At 59.4% G+C, this 14,007-nt stretch overlaps 2 protein-coding genes across 2 annotated transcripts; one reads left to right on the top strand and one right to left on the bottom strand.

Moving 5' to 3' along the window:
- On the top strand, positions 1-2,382 carry LOC108498251 (zona pellucida sperm-binding protein 3-like). Its single transcript, XM_017816731.1, has 8 exons — positions 1-369; positions 839-957; positions 1,046-1,149; positions 1,333-1,510; positions 1,591-1,711; positions 1,798-1,889; positions 2,055-2,191; positions 2,270-2,382. The coding sequence occupies exons 1-8, from the start codon at positions 1-3 to the stop codon at positions 2,380-2,382; spliced, it is 1,233 nt and encodes a 410-aa protein (XP_017672220.1).
- Positions 2,383-4,312: 1,930 nt separating this feature from the next.
- Positions 4,313-13,798, bottom strand: LOXL1 (lysyl oxidase like 1). Its single transcript, XM_017816730.1, has 7 exons — positions 12,784-13,798; positions 7,098-7,206; positions 6,175-6,312; positions 5,727-5,883; positions 5,546-5,641; positions 5,241-5,356; positions 4,313-4,970 (listed from the first exon to the last, which is right to left on the bottom strand). The coding sequence occupies exons 1-7, from the start codon at positions 13,796-13,798 to the stop codon at positions 4,964-4,966; spliced, it is 1,638 nt and encodes a 545-aa protein (XP_017672219.1). The 3' UTR covers positions 4,313-4,963.
- Positions 13,799-14,007: the final 209 nt, after the last annotated feature.

Below are 14,007 nucleotides of genomic sequence, written 5' to 3'. Positions count from 1 at the left end.
ATGGGACCCGAAAGCAGCTTGATCCTCTCTCTTCTCTGCTGGGCGGCGGGCGAGGTGGCTGCCTACCCACCCTGGGACTTCTCCTGGGGTGACCCGGCGAGCCGCGAGGCGCGGGCAGACTCCAACACCTGGTCCTGGGTGGGGGACTCCCCGTCTCCAGGGACCTACAGGCAGCACCCGGTGACGGTGCAGTGCCAGGAGGCTCAGCTGGTGGTGACGGTGCACAGGGACCTCTTCGGCACCGGCCGCCTGGTCAGCGCGGCAGACCTGACGCTGGGGCCGGCGGCGTGCAAGCATTCCTCGCTGAGCCGCGCCCACAACACCGTCACCTTCACCGCCGGCCTCCACGAGTGCGGCAGCACCGTGCAGGTAAGACCTTCTCCCTTGCACTGCGTCCCCCGGTCCCGGGATCCCGTCTGGCTCTCCCTCCTCCTGGAGCAGCCCCAAGGGCTGTGCACCGGGCATCCCCTGAGGGTCTGGGGGAGCTCCGGGTGTAGGATGCAGAGCACCGTTGAGGAACAGCCCAGGGGAAGGACGAGCAGGTATTTCCCCCAAACTGGAGCATTTTTCCTACAGCTGCTGTGCCCACTTGGCTGGAGCCATGCAGATAGCACAAAGCCATTTAACCCATTTCACAATCAGACCCATTCACTCATGTTTCAGCCCATTAGTTTAACTCACTGAGAATAGAACAGTTCTCCTTCTCCATCTCCTTTCCCCCCCTTTCTTTGGATTTCCCCAGCGTTTCCAGTTGGGAAAGGCTGGATACGTGGCCTGGTGGTGGTGCTGAGGGTGGGGAGTGGCCTCTCCAATGGCATCTCAATGCTTTTGTGCCCAGATCACACCGAATTCCCTCATTTACCGCACGCTGCTCAACTACGACCCCAGCCCTGCCAGCAACCCCGTCATCATCCGCACCAACCCTGCCATCATCCCCATCGAGTGCCACTACCCCAGGTGAGGCCTTCCTGCCCTCGATACCCCCACCCTGCTCCCTGGGGATCGGCACGGGGCAGTATCCTGATGCATGGTGGTCCCTGCCCAGGAGGGAGAACGTGAGCAGCAACGCCATCCGGCCCACCTGGGCTCCCTTCAGCTCCACGCTGTCAGCAGAGGAGAAGCTGGTGTTCTCCCTGCGCCTCATGAATGGTAAGTAGGAAGCCATACTGACCCGTGGATGGGGACTTTCCACCTTTTCCCAGTGCAAGAGAGCTCCCCAGCACCCCACTGGGGACACCCCGGCAAACCCCATTGCTTCTGCTTTTGTGCTTTGCTCCCATGAGGACCTGGGGACAAACAGAGCCACCCCCTCTTTGTTGTCACCCCTTGCAGACGACTGGAGTGCCGAGAGACCCTTCACCGGTTTCCAACTGGGCGATGTCCTCAACATCCAAGCGGAGGTGGGCACCGAGAGCCACGTGCCCCTGCGGCTGTTCGTGGACAGCTGTGTGGCCGCCCTCAGCCCCGGCACTGACTCCTCGCCCCACTACACCATCATCGACTTCAACGGGTGAGCCCCGGGACATGCGGGGTGTGGGGGGGGAATCCAGCAGGGTGCTGACCCCTCCACTCCACCCCATCCCACCCCAGGTGCCTGGTTGATGGGAGGTTGGATGACACCAGCTCTGCCTTCATCACCCCCCGGCCCCGGGAGGACATGCTGCGCTTCAGGATCGATGTCTTCAGGTTCGCAGGGGACACCAGGAACCTGGTAAGGCTGTGTGTCCCCTGCCAGCCCCAAAAACAGCCACTGTCCCCACCAGCAGGTGCCTACCTCTCTCCCTTCCCTCCCCACAGATCTACATCACCTGTCACCTGAAGGTGACCCCAGCAGACCAAACCCCAGACCCCCTGAACAAGGCTTGCTCCTTCAACAAAGCTAGAAACACGTGAGTAGCTGCCTTGCCAGGATGGGGCACATCCAGGAAGGTCCCCACCAGCATCCCACAGCCCTGGCGCAGCATAGGGATGGGTCATGGACCAAGATTTGGGGGGGTGAATGCTCTGTGGGTGCCACGGGTGGATCTGGTGACAATCTTCCCACCCTGCTCCAGCTGGGCACCCGTGGAAGGCACCCGGGACATCTGCAGCTGCTGCGAGATGGGCAACTGTGGGTCCCCTGCGCTCTCCCGGAGCCTCAACCCCCTGGAGCGATGGCCCAGCCACCGCTTCCGCCGCCACGACACCAAGGGTAAGGTCCCCGTGGGGACAGAAGGGACAGCCCAGAGTGGCAGGACAAGCCTCATCGCTCCTTCCTCCCTAGGGAAAGAGGCTGAAGCTGACGTGGTCATCGGCCCCGTGCTGCTCTCGATGGAGCCGGGCGCGGGGGGACGGCAGCAGGAGGGTGGTCAGGGTGAGTCCCCACTGGATGTACCCCTGTGACACGGCCCCAGTGGCAAGCGGTGACACTCCCCTTGATTTTCCAGGCGGGGTGACGGCCGTGCTCGGCGTGGGGACGGTGCTGCTCTGCGTGGTGGCCGGTGTGGGGCTGGCAGCAGCTGTGCTGGCCATCGGCGTGGGCAGCAGGAGGTGCACCCGTGCTCAGGCCTGAGCGTGGGGCCAGAGCCCAATAAATCCTGGGAAGGACAAACTGAGTCCGTGGTGCTCCCTCTGCGACAGCATCCCAGGGACGTGGCTGGAAGGGAGCATCCACCCCTGGGAGCCCCCAGTGCCAGGGGAGGGCCCCGACATCTCTACCTGGGTTTCAGCCCTTTCTGAGGCTCAGTTTTGGAATGGCCCCAATCATGGGGGACGTGGGGGACAGTCCCCTCACCCTAGAGGAATTCCAGGTGGGTTTCCTGGCCTTGTCACCACTCCTGGGGGAAGGGGTTGCAGGGCCCAGCCCAGATGATCTCAATGGTGAGTTGGGCTGCACCAGCCCTGCAGGGTTCCAGGAACAGCCCCTGCAGACCTCTTAGATGGCATTTACTGCCTAGGAGCCCCCCAGGCAGCTCCATCCCCTTTCCTACCGGATTTATTTCAGCTCCAGCCATAGCATTTCCATCACTCCAACATGGCTTTGTGTCTGGCACCAGCCCCAGGGCCTTCATGTCCCCTCCAGCCCCACAGTCTGTGTTTCAGTCCCAGCCCCTGCCCTACCACCTTTATTTAATAAACATTGTATACGTAATAAGAGCATAATAGAATAAAAAAAGTAAAAACATCAGAATAATAGAGCTAAAATACGATAACACCTTAAAAGAATAGCACAATAACAGGATAAAATAATAATACCAGAACAACAACAGAGCAGCAGCAGGAGAACACAGCAGCTTTATTGTCTTTCATTACAATAGTTTAAGCTCCGGATACCGGAGGGGGGTATCCCCCAAACCTCCTCCCGCCCGGGGGTCCCGCCCGGGGGTCCCCGTCCCGTCCCGCGCCGCGCGATCGCCACCTCCCGGCCGCGAGCGGGCACTGCAGCCACCGCCCCGCCCGCTGCCCCCGGCCCGGCCCTGGGGAACACACGGCCCTGGATAACACGGCCCCGGACAGCACGGCCCCGGACAGCACGGCCCCGGGGAACACACGGCCCCGGAGAACACGGCCCCAGGGAACACACGGCCCCGGGGAACACACGGCCCCGGACAGCACGGCCCCGGAGAACACGGCCCCGGAGACAACACGGCCCCGGAGAACACGGCCCCGGAGAACACGGCCCCGCGCTGGGCTCCCGCATCCCGGGATGGGCCTCCGGGATCGGGCCTTGTGCGAGAACCAGCGTTGGGAAGGGGGGAAAGGGAGGGGGGAGTGGCGCGGGCGGGGCTTATATAGGCGGGAGAGAGGCGCGGCTAACAGGGGGCGTGATTTGGGGACGGGGGATACGGGAGGAGGTGGGGACAGGAGTGATTGAGGGAGACACAGGGCTTGGGAGGGACAGGAGTGATTGAGGGGGACACAGGGCTTGTGGGGGAACAGGAGTGATTGAGGGGGACACAAGGCTGGGGGGGACAGGCTGTGGAAGGGGGGGAAAAGGACCCAGCAGTGGGGTGTGGTGACAGGGCTGCAGCTCCCAGAGCCACAGGATGTCACAAGAGGGTGGCCATGTCCCACACCCCCTCTCCAATCCAGGCAGGCAGCAACAAGCACGGGGGGGGTGGTGGTGGTCCTGAGGAGTCCATCCTTCCCATCTCCCCATGAGTTGTGCCCCTTGGTCCCCACCATCCAGGATCAAAGGACAACAGTCATCTCTCAGGAGAGATTCCCCTCCTGGATGGCCCAAGGACATCCAGGGACGTCCCTCGGTGCCACCGTGGCCTCGGTCAAACACCAACCCCTCAAAAGCAACGTGTTTTAATGATCTCTGGTTTTAAAGCTTGTGAAAATAACAATAACATTAATAATAATAAAAATAATAAACCAAGCTTTCCAGTCATCTCAAGGACTCTCTGTGTTTATAAAAGCTGGGCAGACAGAGAGATTTCTCCATTAAAGGTGATGGGATTTCCAGCACCTTCAGTCCCAAAAGTGCCTGGAGCATCCTGGCGTGGCAGCCACCTCAAAAAGAGGGGCCAAGTATCCTTCCTGGGGCAGCAGCTCCAAATCCAGGCTGTCTTCTTCCCCCTGGGGAAACACGGCATGGCCAGAGACCCCCCCCCAAAAAAAAAATAAAGCCAAAGGGGTTAAGGACTACAGAGCTAGTATGGATTTACATCATTATACAGCACTTATGGGTCCCTGCCTTTATTCCAGCTAAAACCCAGCATTGGATCCCCTCAGGAAATGGTAAAAAACTAAGATTAAAGAAAAGTTAAGTATAAAAAAAATTTCAAAGAGTCATTCTGGCTTCCCCTCCTTTTAATGTGAAGGCATGGGGGGTTTTTCAGGGCAGGGGGGGGCAGTCTGTGTCTCGAGGAGCTGCTGGTGGGCTCCAGGGTCTCTGGTGGGGCAGAGGAGCTCAGGCTTTCTTTTTGAAGAGGGGACAGAGGCTGAGGCAGGTGACATCCCTCTGGCCCTGCTCCCATCAAGATCTGAAAGAAAAGAAAACAAAATCCCAGAAAATTCAGTATCAACATCCCAAAAGGGAGCGAGACACCAACCCCCAGCCCCACCATTGGCCAAATCCAGCTTCTTTTTTTTTTTTTTATGTTCACAGAGAAAACACAGATGGAAGGGAGGAAAAAAGGAATTAAACCACTCGGGTCCGACCCCCAACTGTTTTTTTTCTGATGGCCAAGGGAAAAACAGAGCAGGACATAAGGAAGAGAAGGGTGGGGAAGGACACATGGCCATCTCCTTACTGGGAAATTTTGCAGTTTGTTGTGGAGACGTAGCGTCCGGTGTAGTGGATGTTGCACCTCACCACGTTGTTGGTGAAGTCTGACTCCAGGACGATGTATTTGGGGTTCACTTGAACCTAAAAATGGGCAAAAGGGAAGGAAAAAACACCCCCAAAAAATTAGTAAGAGGGGGGACGAGCAGCACCTAAACCCACGTTAAAGGGACGCCACCAAAGAAGGTCCTGAACACGATGGTTGGAAGACCCCAAGCCACCCCCAAAACAGGAATATTTGCCCCAGAGATCTCCCCCGAGGCCCCTGGCCACCTTCAAGACATAGTTGCCCGGCTGCACATCCGTTATATCGATCCACTGGCAGTCGATGTCGGCGTTGTAGGTGTCATAGCAACCCGGGCTCAAGCCCTGTGAGGAGAAAAGGGGGGTTCAGGTGTGCTGGGGAGGGGGTGAACCCCGAGCAGCCTCTTCCCCCAGCCCCCCCCAAGGTCACCTGGGTGTGGGAGGTGCAGGCGTAGCGCTTCAGGTTGCCGAAATCGCAGGTGGTGTCCTCCAGGCAGAAACTGGCCTTGTGGCCCTCGGCCACCTTCCTGCCCGTGGTGGCATCCAGCAGGTCATAGTGGCTGAACTCATCCATGCTGTGGTAGTGCCTGGGGATGGAGGGGGGATGGCAGTCAGGGTGACTCCCAGAATGACGCCACTCCCTCCCCAGATGTGATTTTGGGGGCTCCTCATCAACACTGGGTCCCCAGCAGCTTTCCAGCTCCCTCCCTGGGGACATTAATTGCAGGAGCGTGCTGGCTCTAGGGACAAGTGGCAATGACCCCCCTCCCACCAAGATCTCAAAGCAAAGCCACAAAACGGGGGAAATGCCATTAAAAAGCCTTAGAGCTGCCCCCAAAAGTTGGTTGATGGAGGGGAGGTGGGGTGGGGACACTCACTGGTGGCAGCTGTGCCACTCCCAGCTGTGCCGGGGCCGGCTGGGCAGGAAATCGGCCGTGCCCTGGTTCTTCACCCGCTGGGGAAACCGCAGGAGCACCCGCACGTCGTAGTCGGTGGCTTCGGGGGTGTAGGCAGTGCTGGGGACATCAGGGAGGGTCAAACCCCACGTCCCCTCAGCCCCAGCCCCGGGGGGACAGAAGCCCCCCAGGTGCAGGGTGGAGTGTCAGCCCTGGCACCCCGAGGAGGGAAATCCCCAGCGAGCGCCTCTGTAGGGAGAGTTTCCTCCGTGGAAAAGGAAATAAGGAAAAAAGGAGAGAACCCACCAGACACCTTCCATCATGCTTTGCTTTGCTCTTCCCTTTGCCCTTTCCTTTCCCCTTCCCTCTTTCCTTCTCTCCTTTCCCCTCTTCTTCATCCTTCTTCCCCTTTCCTCTTTCCTCTCCTTACCTCTTTCCTTCATCCTTCTCCTTCCCCTTTCCTTTCCCCTTTCCTCTTTGCTTCCCTTTCCCCTTTCCTTCTCCCATCCACTTCTTTCCTCCTCCTTTCCCTTCCCTTTCCCCTTCCCTTCTTCTCCTCCATCCTTTCCCTCATCCTTCTCCTTCTTTCCCATCCCTCTTCTATTCCCTTTTCCTCTTTCCTATCATTCCCTTCCCCATCCCTCTTTCCTATTCTTCCCCTTCCCTTTTCCTCTTCCCTTTCTCCTTTCTTTCTGCTGCCCTCCACCCTCCTCCTTCATCCTTTTCCTCCTTCCCCATCCCTCCTCTCTCTCCCCTCCCCTTTTCCCTTTCATCCCCCACCTTCATCCTCCTCCCCTATCAGCACATCCCCCCTTCCACTACCCGGGTACCCCCTCTCTCCCCGCTGTGTCCCCATGTCCCCCTCATCCCAGGCCACATGTCACCCCCAGGAAAGCTGCTCCTACCTGGCCAGGCACTTCTCCTCGGCGGCGCAGCGCAGCGAGTACAGGTGAGCTCTCTGCACGTAGGTGGACGCCTGCACATAGTTGGGGTCCGGCACCAAGTCGGGGAGACCTGCCAGGAGGATGAGGACAGCCCTGAGGACGGGGACAGGGCTTGGGGACAGCCCTGAGGATGGGGACAGGGCCTGGGGACAAGGCTTGGGGACACCACAGTCCTCTCCTCGAAGCGGCCAAGGGGGGGGGAAGCTTTCCTTCGGTCACCGCCACGTTTTTTTAATTTTAAGCTGCAGATGGAAAATCCTCCCTTCCCCTCCCCTTCCCTCCCAGCTCCCGCTGGCAAATCCCAATCCTCCATTTTCCTACAGCGGGATTGCTCAACCCACCCTCCTGGAAGCGATTACACTCAGCCCTGCCCGGCCCCCCTGAGAGAGATTCTGGGGTTCTCCTGAGCCTCCCACCCCTGTGGCAGTCAGGGACAGGGGTGACATGACCCCCAAGATAGGAGAATCCCTATTTCCTTCCCCGTTTCCTGTTTTTCACCCCAAAACAGGGGTGAAAGTGCAGAGCTAACCCCAGGAAGCCCTTGCTGTTATCCCTCATCTCCTTGAATTCTCAACAGTTCCTCGGGGCCACACTGAAGAGACCTGTGACAGGCAGACAGATAGACAGACAGACAGATGTAGGGACAGGCAGGGGCTACCTCAGTTTCCAAAACTATTATGGAGCCCTAACGGAGCTGGAACTTCCCCCCAGCAATGCCCTTTCACACCTCCCCTTCCCAAAGGCTCCTCCGCCACCACTGACCCAGAAAATGCCCCAGCATCTGCCCCTCAAGAAGGATTGGGAGAGGGAGGGATACTCCCCAGGCACTCTGTGCCTCAGTTTCCCTTCTGCCAGCCCTCTGCAAAGTCCTGCTCCGCAACAACCTCTGCTTAGGGTCTGTCCTTGCTGCAGGCTCGCCAGCCTACCCCATTCCCATCCTTAGCACTGTTCTCATCCCCATCCCTGTCCTCCTGCCCATCTCCATCTGCAACCAATCTCCACCCTCATCCCCCATCCTTGTCCCCACCCCTGTCCCCATCCCATCGCCATCCTTGCCCCTCCTCCTTTCCCACATGCCCATCCTAATTGCCATTCCCACCCTCCTCCTCATCCATCCCCATCCCCGTTCCCGTCCCCCTCTTCAAGGCCATTCCTATCTTCACTCCTTATCCTCATCCCCTTCCCATCCCTGTCCTCATGCCCATCCCTCTCCTAATTCTCATCCCTATCTTCAACCCCATCCCTGTCCCAGTCCCCACCCTCATCCCCTTCCACTCCCCTATACTCATACTCATGCCAACCCCCCTCCCCATCCCTCTCCTCATCTTCCTCTCCATCCCTGTCCCCATCCTCATCCCCATCCCTGTTCCCATCTTCATCCTCATTCTCATCCCCATGCCCGTCTTCACCCCTCATCCCCTTCCTCATCCCCACCCTCACACCCAGCCCTCTCCTCATCCCAATCCCTGTCCCCATCCTCATTCCCATCCTCATCACCATCCCTATCTTCACCCTTCATCCTCTTCCACCTTCCCATCCCCATGCCCATGCCCATCCCCATCCCCAGTCCTGTTTCCATCTTCATCCCCATCCCCATCATCACTCCTCATCCTCATCTCCTCTTGCCCACCCCTCTCCCATCCTCACCTTCCTGCCCATCCCTATCCTGGCTCCTGTCCCCACTCTCATCCCCATCATCCTCATCCCCATTCCCATCCTCATCCTTGTCCCCACCCCCTTTCAAGGCACCCAGGGGCTCCAGCCCCACCCGCTCTTTGCCCCCAGACAGTTTCCAGCACATTTCCTTTTTTTTCCCTTTTTTTCCCTATTTTTCCTTGGACAAGAAGAACAATGCCTCCTTGTTTCTGGGCCTGCCTTCCCTCGAGGGATCACGTCACTCCATTGGAGCTCGTTTCCTGCCCCGCTCGCTTGGTCATCGCTGCTGATGTAATGCCCAGGGGGGGCCTCACAAACCGGGGGCAAGAAAATCAGGAGGGCTTGGAAAGACTTTCCCCCCCCTCCCTTAAAAAAATTAATAATAAAAAAAGCAACGGAGAACGACCCCGGGGCCTGCGAGAGGAACATTTGTCATCATTTATAAAACAGCTTTTCCTCCCCACTGTTGTTTATAATAAATTCTTGGACGCTCCAGAGAGAAATCCGACTCCTTTACCAACGGGGAGTTTTATTTTCCCCCCACGACGGAGCTCGCCCTGGATGGCCCCGCTGTTATTGTAGGGTCTCGCGCCTGACTTTCAGCAGTGAAGGGTCAAACCGCAAGTGCCGGAGTCGCTGGAGTTAATGGGATGGCAGGATCCGGCCTTGCCACCCTACAAATGTCCCCTCAGCACAGCAGGGAACCCAACTGTCCCCATCCCAGCTGGCCAAATCCTGACTTTTTTTTGCTGAGGCAGCGTTTTCCCACCTCCTCCAAGTGAGAGCCCTGGCAGCCCCCCCCGCCATCGCCTCCGAAACGGGACAACCACAGCAGGAAAATGTTTGTTTTTCCTCCTCGGCCCCTCGGCCTGCCCTGGGAGCTGCCAGAGAAGATTTCCTTCTTCTTCACCGTGAAAATTAGAATAATAAAAAAAGGCCGGCCCGCTCCCGCCGCGCTGTTTGTGCAGGTGTGCCGGGCTTAGCCCAAAAATCCCAGCTCCAGCAGTTTTCCGAGAGGGCAGCTGCTTCTCCTCCCTGTGCCCGACAGTGCTGGGTCCCAGCCCTGGAGAGGCAGGAGCACCAAAGCAGGGTGGTTTTAGTGGCGGGGATGGGGACATGGGGACACCCTGAGTGACTGACACCCCATTATTCCTTCATCCCATATCACCCCTGCAGCATCCCAGCTCCAGCACCTCCCAATGCACCCCTTCATCCCTCCACCCCATCCCTGCAGCATCCCTCCTCTAGCACCTCATGATACTCCCCTTCATTCCATCCCATGCCATCCCACCTCATCCCATGCCATCCCACCCCATCCATGCAGCATCCCCACAGCATCCCTCCTCCAGCACCCTCTGGTGCACCCCTTCATCCCATCCCACCCCATTCCTGCAGAATCCCTCCTCCAGCACCTCCTAACATCCCCCTTCATCCCCACTGAATCTTGGCATCCCCAGCTCATTGTTAAACACCTGAAATCAACCCAAACTGACCTCCAAACCCACCAAAGGAAGACATTCCCAGGAAGACCATCATCTCCTGGCCCAGGTGCCCCATCAATGGGTGATGGTACCCTCAGGTGACACCACAACTGAAGTTTAGTGGGTAACAAAATCCCTATCACCCCATGGAATTCCCAAAACCCACTTTCATTCCAACACCAACCCTGGGTGATCCATTCCATGAGGTCAAGGTGAAAAACCCTTCTGGACATGGGATCCAAGCAGGGGTCAGGGTGAGGAAGCCCCTGGAGATGCCTCCTAGGGGTCAGTCAAGAGTGGGAAGCCCTGCTGGGAACCAGCACCTTGTCCAAACCTCATGAGAGGGGAGGCACTCTGGCCTGAGGTGATACAGCCCCAGAGCAAGATTTGGGTGACCCTTGGGTTGTGAGCAGGAGACATAAAGACGTCTGAGGTCTCCTCCCCATCTCCTTGGCCCAGAGTCCGCCTCCCTTGGCCAACCCACACAGAGATGCTCCTCTCCCACCTCCACCATGGCTTGGTCACCTACAGATTTAGGACTGGAAACTATTCCAACTCATCTTCCAAGATATCTCCATCTGGTTTGGGTGGAGGGAGGTGGACAATCCACTGTGCTCACACAAGCCCCAATAAACCCTCTCATAAAAGCTGGTGGGATCTAATTGCTTAATTAACCCCCCAGGTACCCCAGCGAGGGGCCAGGAATGCTGCACATTCCTTGCAGAGCCGGGTGGGATTAAGAGGCTCTTAAAGAGCTTAGACACATAATTAACATCTGATTCGGCTTTATGAAGTGTTTGGACCAATTAAGAAACCATCCTGAAGGGTGGCCCTGCAGGTGACAGGTTTGGAGGGGCTTTTGGTGAGCCCCAGGGAGGTGACAGCTTTCCCTAAACAAAGCTCAGCTGGAGAGAGCAGCAAGTGACCCAGAGGAGAGGCCAGGCCACCTCTCTAAATTGCTTGGATGATCTTTATTCCTGCCTTTAGATTTATTAAGGAAAAATGTGAAGGAGGCCAGGGGCTCCGGCACTGAGAGGTGGATGCGGATGGACCAACGAGGGTTGCTGACCCACCCACGAGCACCCTGATTCCCCTGGTGGAGCCACAGCGCCGTCACCTCCTGGCCCAGCTCCCACGGATCCTTGAAGGACACAGCCATTGCCAACAGGGAGACGACAAACTTGGCAGGCGTCTTCCCCTTTCCCTCTGCTGCTTTGGGTCATCTGCAGGGCAGCTGTCCCCAGGCGTCCCTCGCAGAGGCACGGGACTGCCAGCATTCCTCATCCCTGTATCCCTTGCCCCTGCATCCCACATCCTCACACACTTCACCCCCCTCATCCCTCACCTCCGGTACCCATTGCCCCCCACACCCCATGCCCAGCAGGAGAGGCTGCTCCTGGTGAGGCCAGCGGGGATCCAGAGGAAGATCCTCTGTACAAACCCTGTCCCTGAGCTCTCTCCCAGCTGGACCTTGGGCTGACCCAGCCCGGCTGCTCTTGCTGTGTTTACTCACTCGCATGCAACAGGCAGGGCTGGGATGAACGCTTCCCCCAGCCCAAATCCTCTGGGATGGGTTTTTCCCAGAAACCAGGGATGGGGCTGGATGGGTTATGGGGTCAGACTGGTCAGAGGCTCCAGCTGAGATGGGCTTCCCAAGGGACAGGCTGATCCCCCAGGCTGCTGCTCCTCACACCCTCCAGCCTTGCTTCCAAACTTACCATGGAGCAAAAACACTCTTGGCAAGGTTCAGCTGAAAGCCACAGGATTTCACCAGGATCGGGGTCAGTGGGACATGAAACAAGGGTGTCCCTGCTGTGACCTCGGTCCCCTGCTGCGGCCCCGGTGTGGCCGGCAAGGGGGAGCACTGGGAGTGACTGTCCCTGGCTGAGGCAGCGCAGATCCATCCATCCATCTGAGCTGAGTGTACCCGGCACAGGGCACACGGCCAGGGTGACCCGGGATACAGCACTGTCCTACCCCAGGAGTACGGCAAGCCCTCAGCCCACGGCACACAGCCACCCCGTGGATACAGGATGACCTGAGATGTGGCATCCAGACACCCCAGGAGCACGGTGTGACCCCAACCCACGGCACAGACCCACCCCACGCAGGCAGGGTGGCCCGGGACATGGCACATACCCACCCCACGAGCACAGTGTCCCCTCATGCCACAGCACAGACCCATCCCACAAGTACGAGATGCCCTGGGACATGGCACAGACCCACATCAAGGCCAGATCCCACACTGGGACTTGCTCCTTCACGTCCCTTCCCTTTCCTCTCCGTTCTTCACCACCTCAAACATCACTCCTAAAACATGTAGGGTGTCCAACAGTCCCTCGGTGACCTCTCAGCCACATTTGTCCCCACAACACTGGGGCAGCATCCTTGAAGAGTGACTGGCATCAGACACGGACGAAGAGGACTCTGCCCTCGGGAATAACAAAGCACCCAGGGCACATCCCACCCAGGGGACCTGCCACCCACCCCAGGGTGCCCCCCAAACTCACCCCGTCCACCGTGGCTGGGCCTGTAGACGCTGCCCACGCTGACCCGAGCTTGGCTATCAGGGACAGCCTGGGGGATTTCGAGGCTCCTGGCAGGCAGGTAGGACTCGGGACGAGGGACCCCGTACGGCTCCACCGCCCGGAACGGCGGCTGCGGCTCGTAGGGCGGGTACTGACCCCCGTACCCCGTCCCGACGGCCGCCTGGAGGTTATCCGTGGAGGCCGCGCCGTGGTTGACGGCTTGTTGGTTGGCGTACGAGTCCGGGCTCTGCTCCGGTGCAATCCCGGTGTCGTGGTACAAACTATGGGAATACCGCCGGTCCAGCCCGTCCACCGGCTGGGGCACGGCAGGAATGTAGGGCCGTTCTGGCGGCGGGTAGTGGGCTCTGTAGGGGCTCTGCTCCTCGCCGTAGTCCTCGTGGCGGGCGCGGGGCTGGAAGGGGTACACCACGCTGGCCCCCGCCGCCGCCCCCGCCGCCACGGCCGCCCCGCCGGTCCCGGTGCTCCGGTAATAGGTGAACGCCTCGTCGTAGGCCCGGGGCGCCTCGTAGGGCTCGTACTGCGGGGCGAAGGGGTACTGGGGGTACGGCGGCTGCCCCGCCGAGGCGTACGCGAAGGATGATGCTGATGCTGATGCTGACGATGCTGAGGAGGATGAAGGCTGGCGCGCGCGGGCGGGCGGTCGCCGCTGCGCGGCCGCGCCGTCGCCCACCGGGCCCTCCCGCCAGTTCTCGGGCACCTGCCCGAAGCCGAAGGGGTGTCTCGCCTGTCCCCGCACGGTCCCGGAGCCCGGAGCCTGCCGGCGGACGCTGCCCGCCGCCCCCGCCAGCAACAAGCGGCTGCCGGGCGGGCGCTCCTGCCCCGGCGGGACGTACTCGGCGCCGCTGTTGAGGAGGCTGTAAACGCGGCCGTTGTTCTCCCACTGGATGAGCTGCCGCCACGGCTCCTGCCCGCCCGCCAGCAGGCACAGCCCGCAGCCCAGCGCGGCCCAGAGCCCCCAGCCCGCCCGCCGGGCCATCCCGACCGCCGCCGAGCGCCGCGGAGCGAGCGCACGGAGCGGGGCCGACCGAGGGCGGGAGCGGCGCCGCGGGGGCCCGGCACCGCCTCCGCCCGCCCGCGGGGGCGGGATGCGCGGGGGAAAAAAACTCCAACTGCGGTGAGCGGCGCTTTTTCTTTTTTTTTCTTTTTTTTTTTTTTTTTTTTTTTTTTTTTTTTTTTTTTTTTTTT

This window comes from Lepidothrix coronata, unplaced genomic scaffold, assembly GCF_001604755.1.
Source record: "Lepidothrix coronata isolate B3197 unplaced genomic scaffold, Lepidothrix_coronata-1.0 Scaffold58, whole genome shotgun sequence".
NCBI lineage: Eukaryota > Metazoa > Chordata > Aves > Passeriformes > Pipridae > Lepidothrix > Lepidothrix coronata.
The sequence above is the reverse complement of the archived record's forward strand: the minus strand, read 5'-3'. Positions and strand labels throughout refer to the sequence as shown.

Coding starts and splice junctions, on each gene's coding strand:
- LOC108498251 (XM_017816731.1), top strand. CDS start 1: ATGGGACCCGAAAGCAGCTTGATCCTCTCTCTTCTCTGCTGGGCGGCG. Junction 370..838: donor AGTGCGGCAGCACCGTGCAG/GTAAGACCTTCT, acceptor TTTTGTGCCCAG/ATCACACCGAATTCCCTCAT. Junction 1,511..1,590: donor ACCATCATCGACTTCAACGG/GTGAGCCCCGGG, acceptor ATCCCACCCCAG/GTGCCTGGTTGATGGGAGGT.
- LOXL1 (XM_017816730.1), bottom strand. CDS start 13,798: ATGGCCCGGCGGGCGGGCTGGGGGCTCTGGGCCGCGCTGGGCTGCGGG. Junction 6,313..7,097: donor GAGGAGAAGTGCCTGGCCAG/GTAGGAGCAGCT, acceptor TGATGTCCCCAG/CACTGCCTACACCCCCGAAG. Junction 5,884..6,174: donor GAGTGGCACAGCTGCCACCA/GTGAGTGTCCCC, acceptor CTCCATCCCCAG/GCACTACCACAGCATGGATG.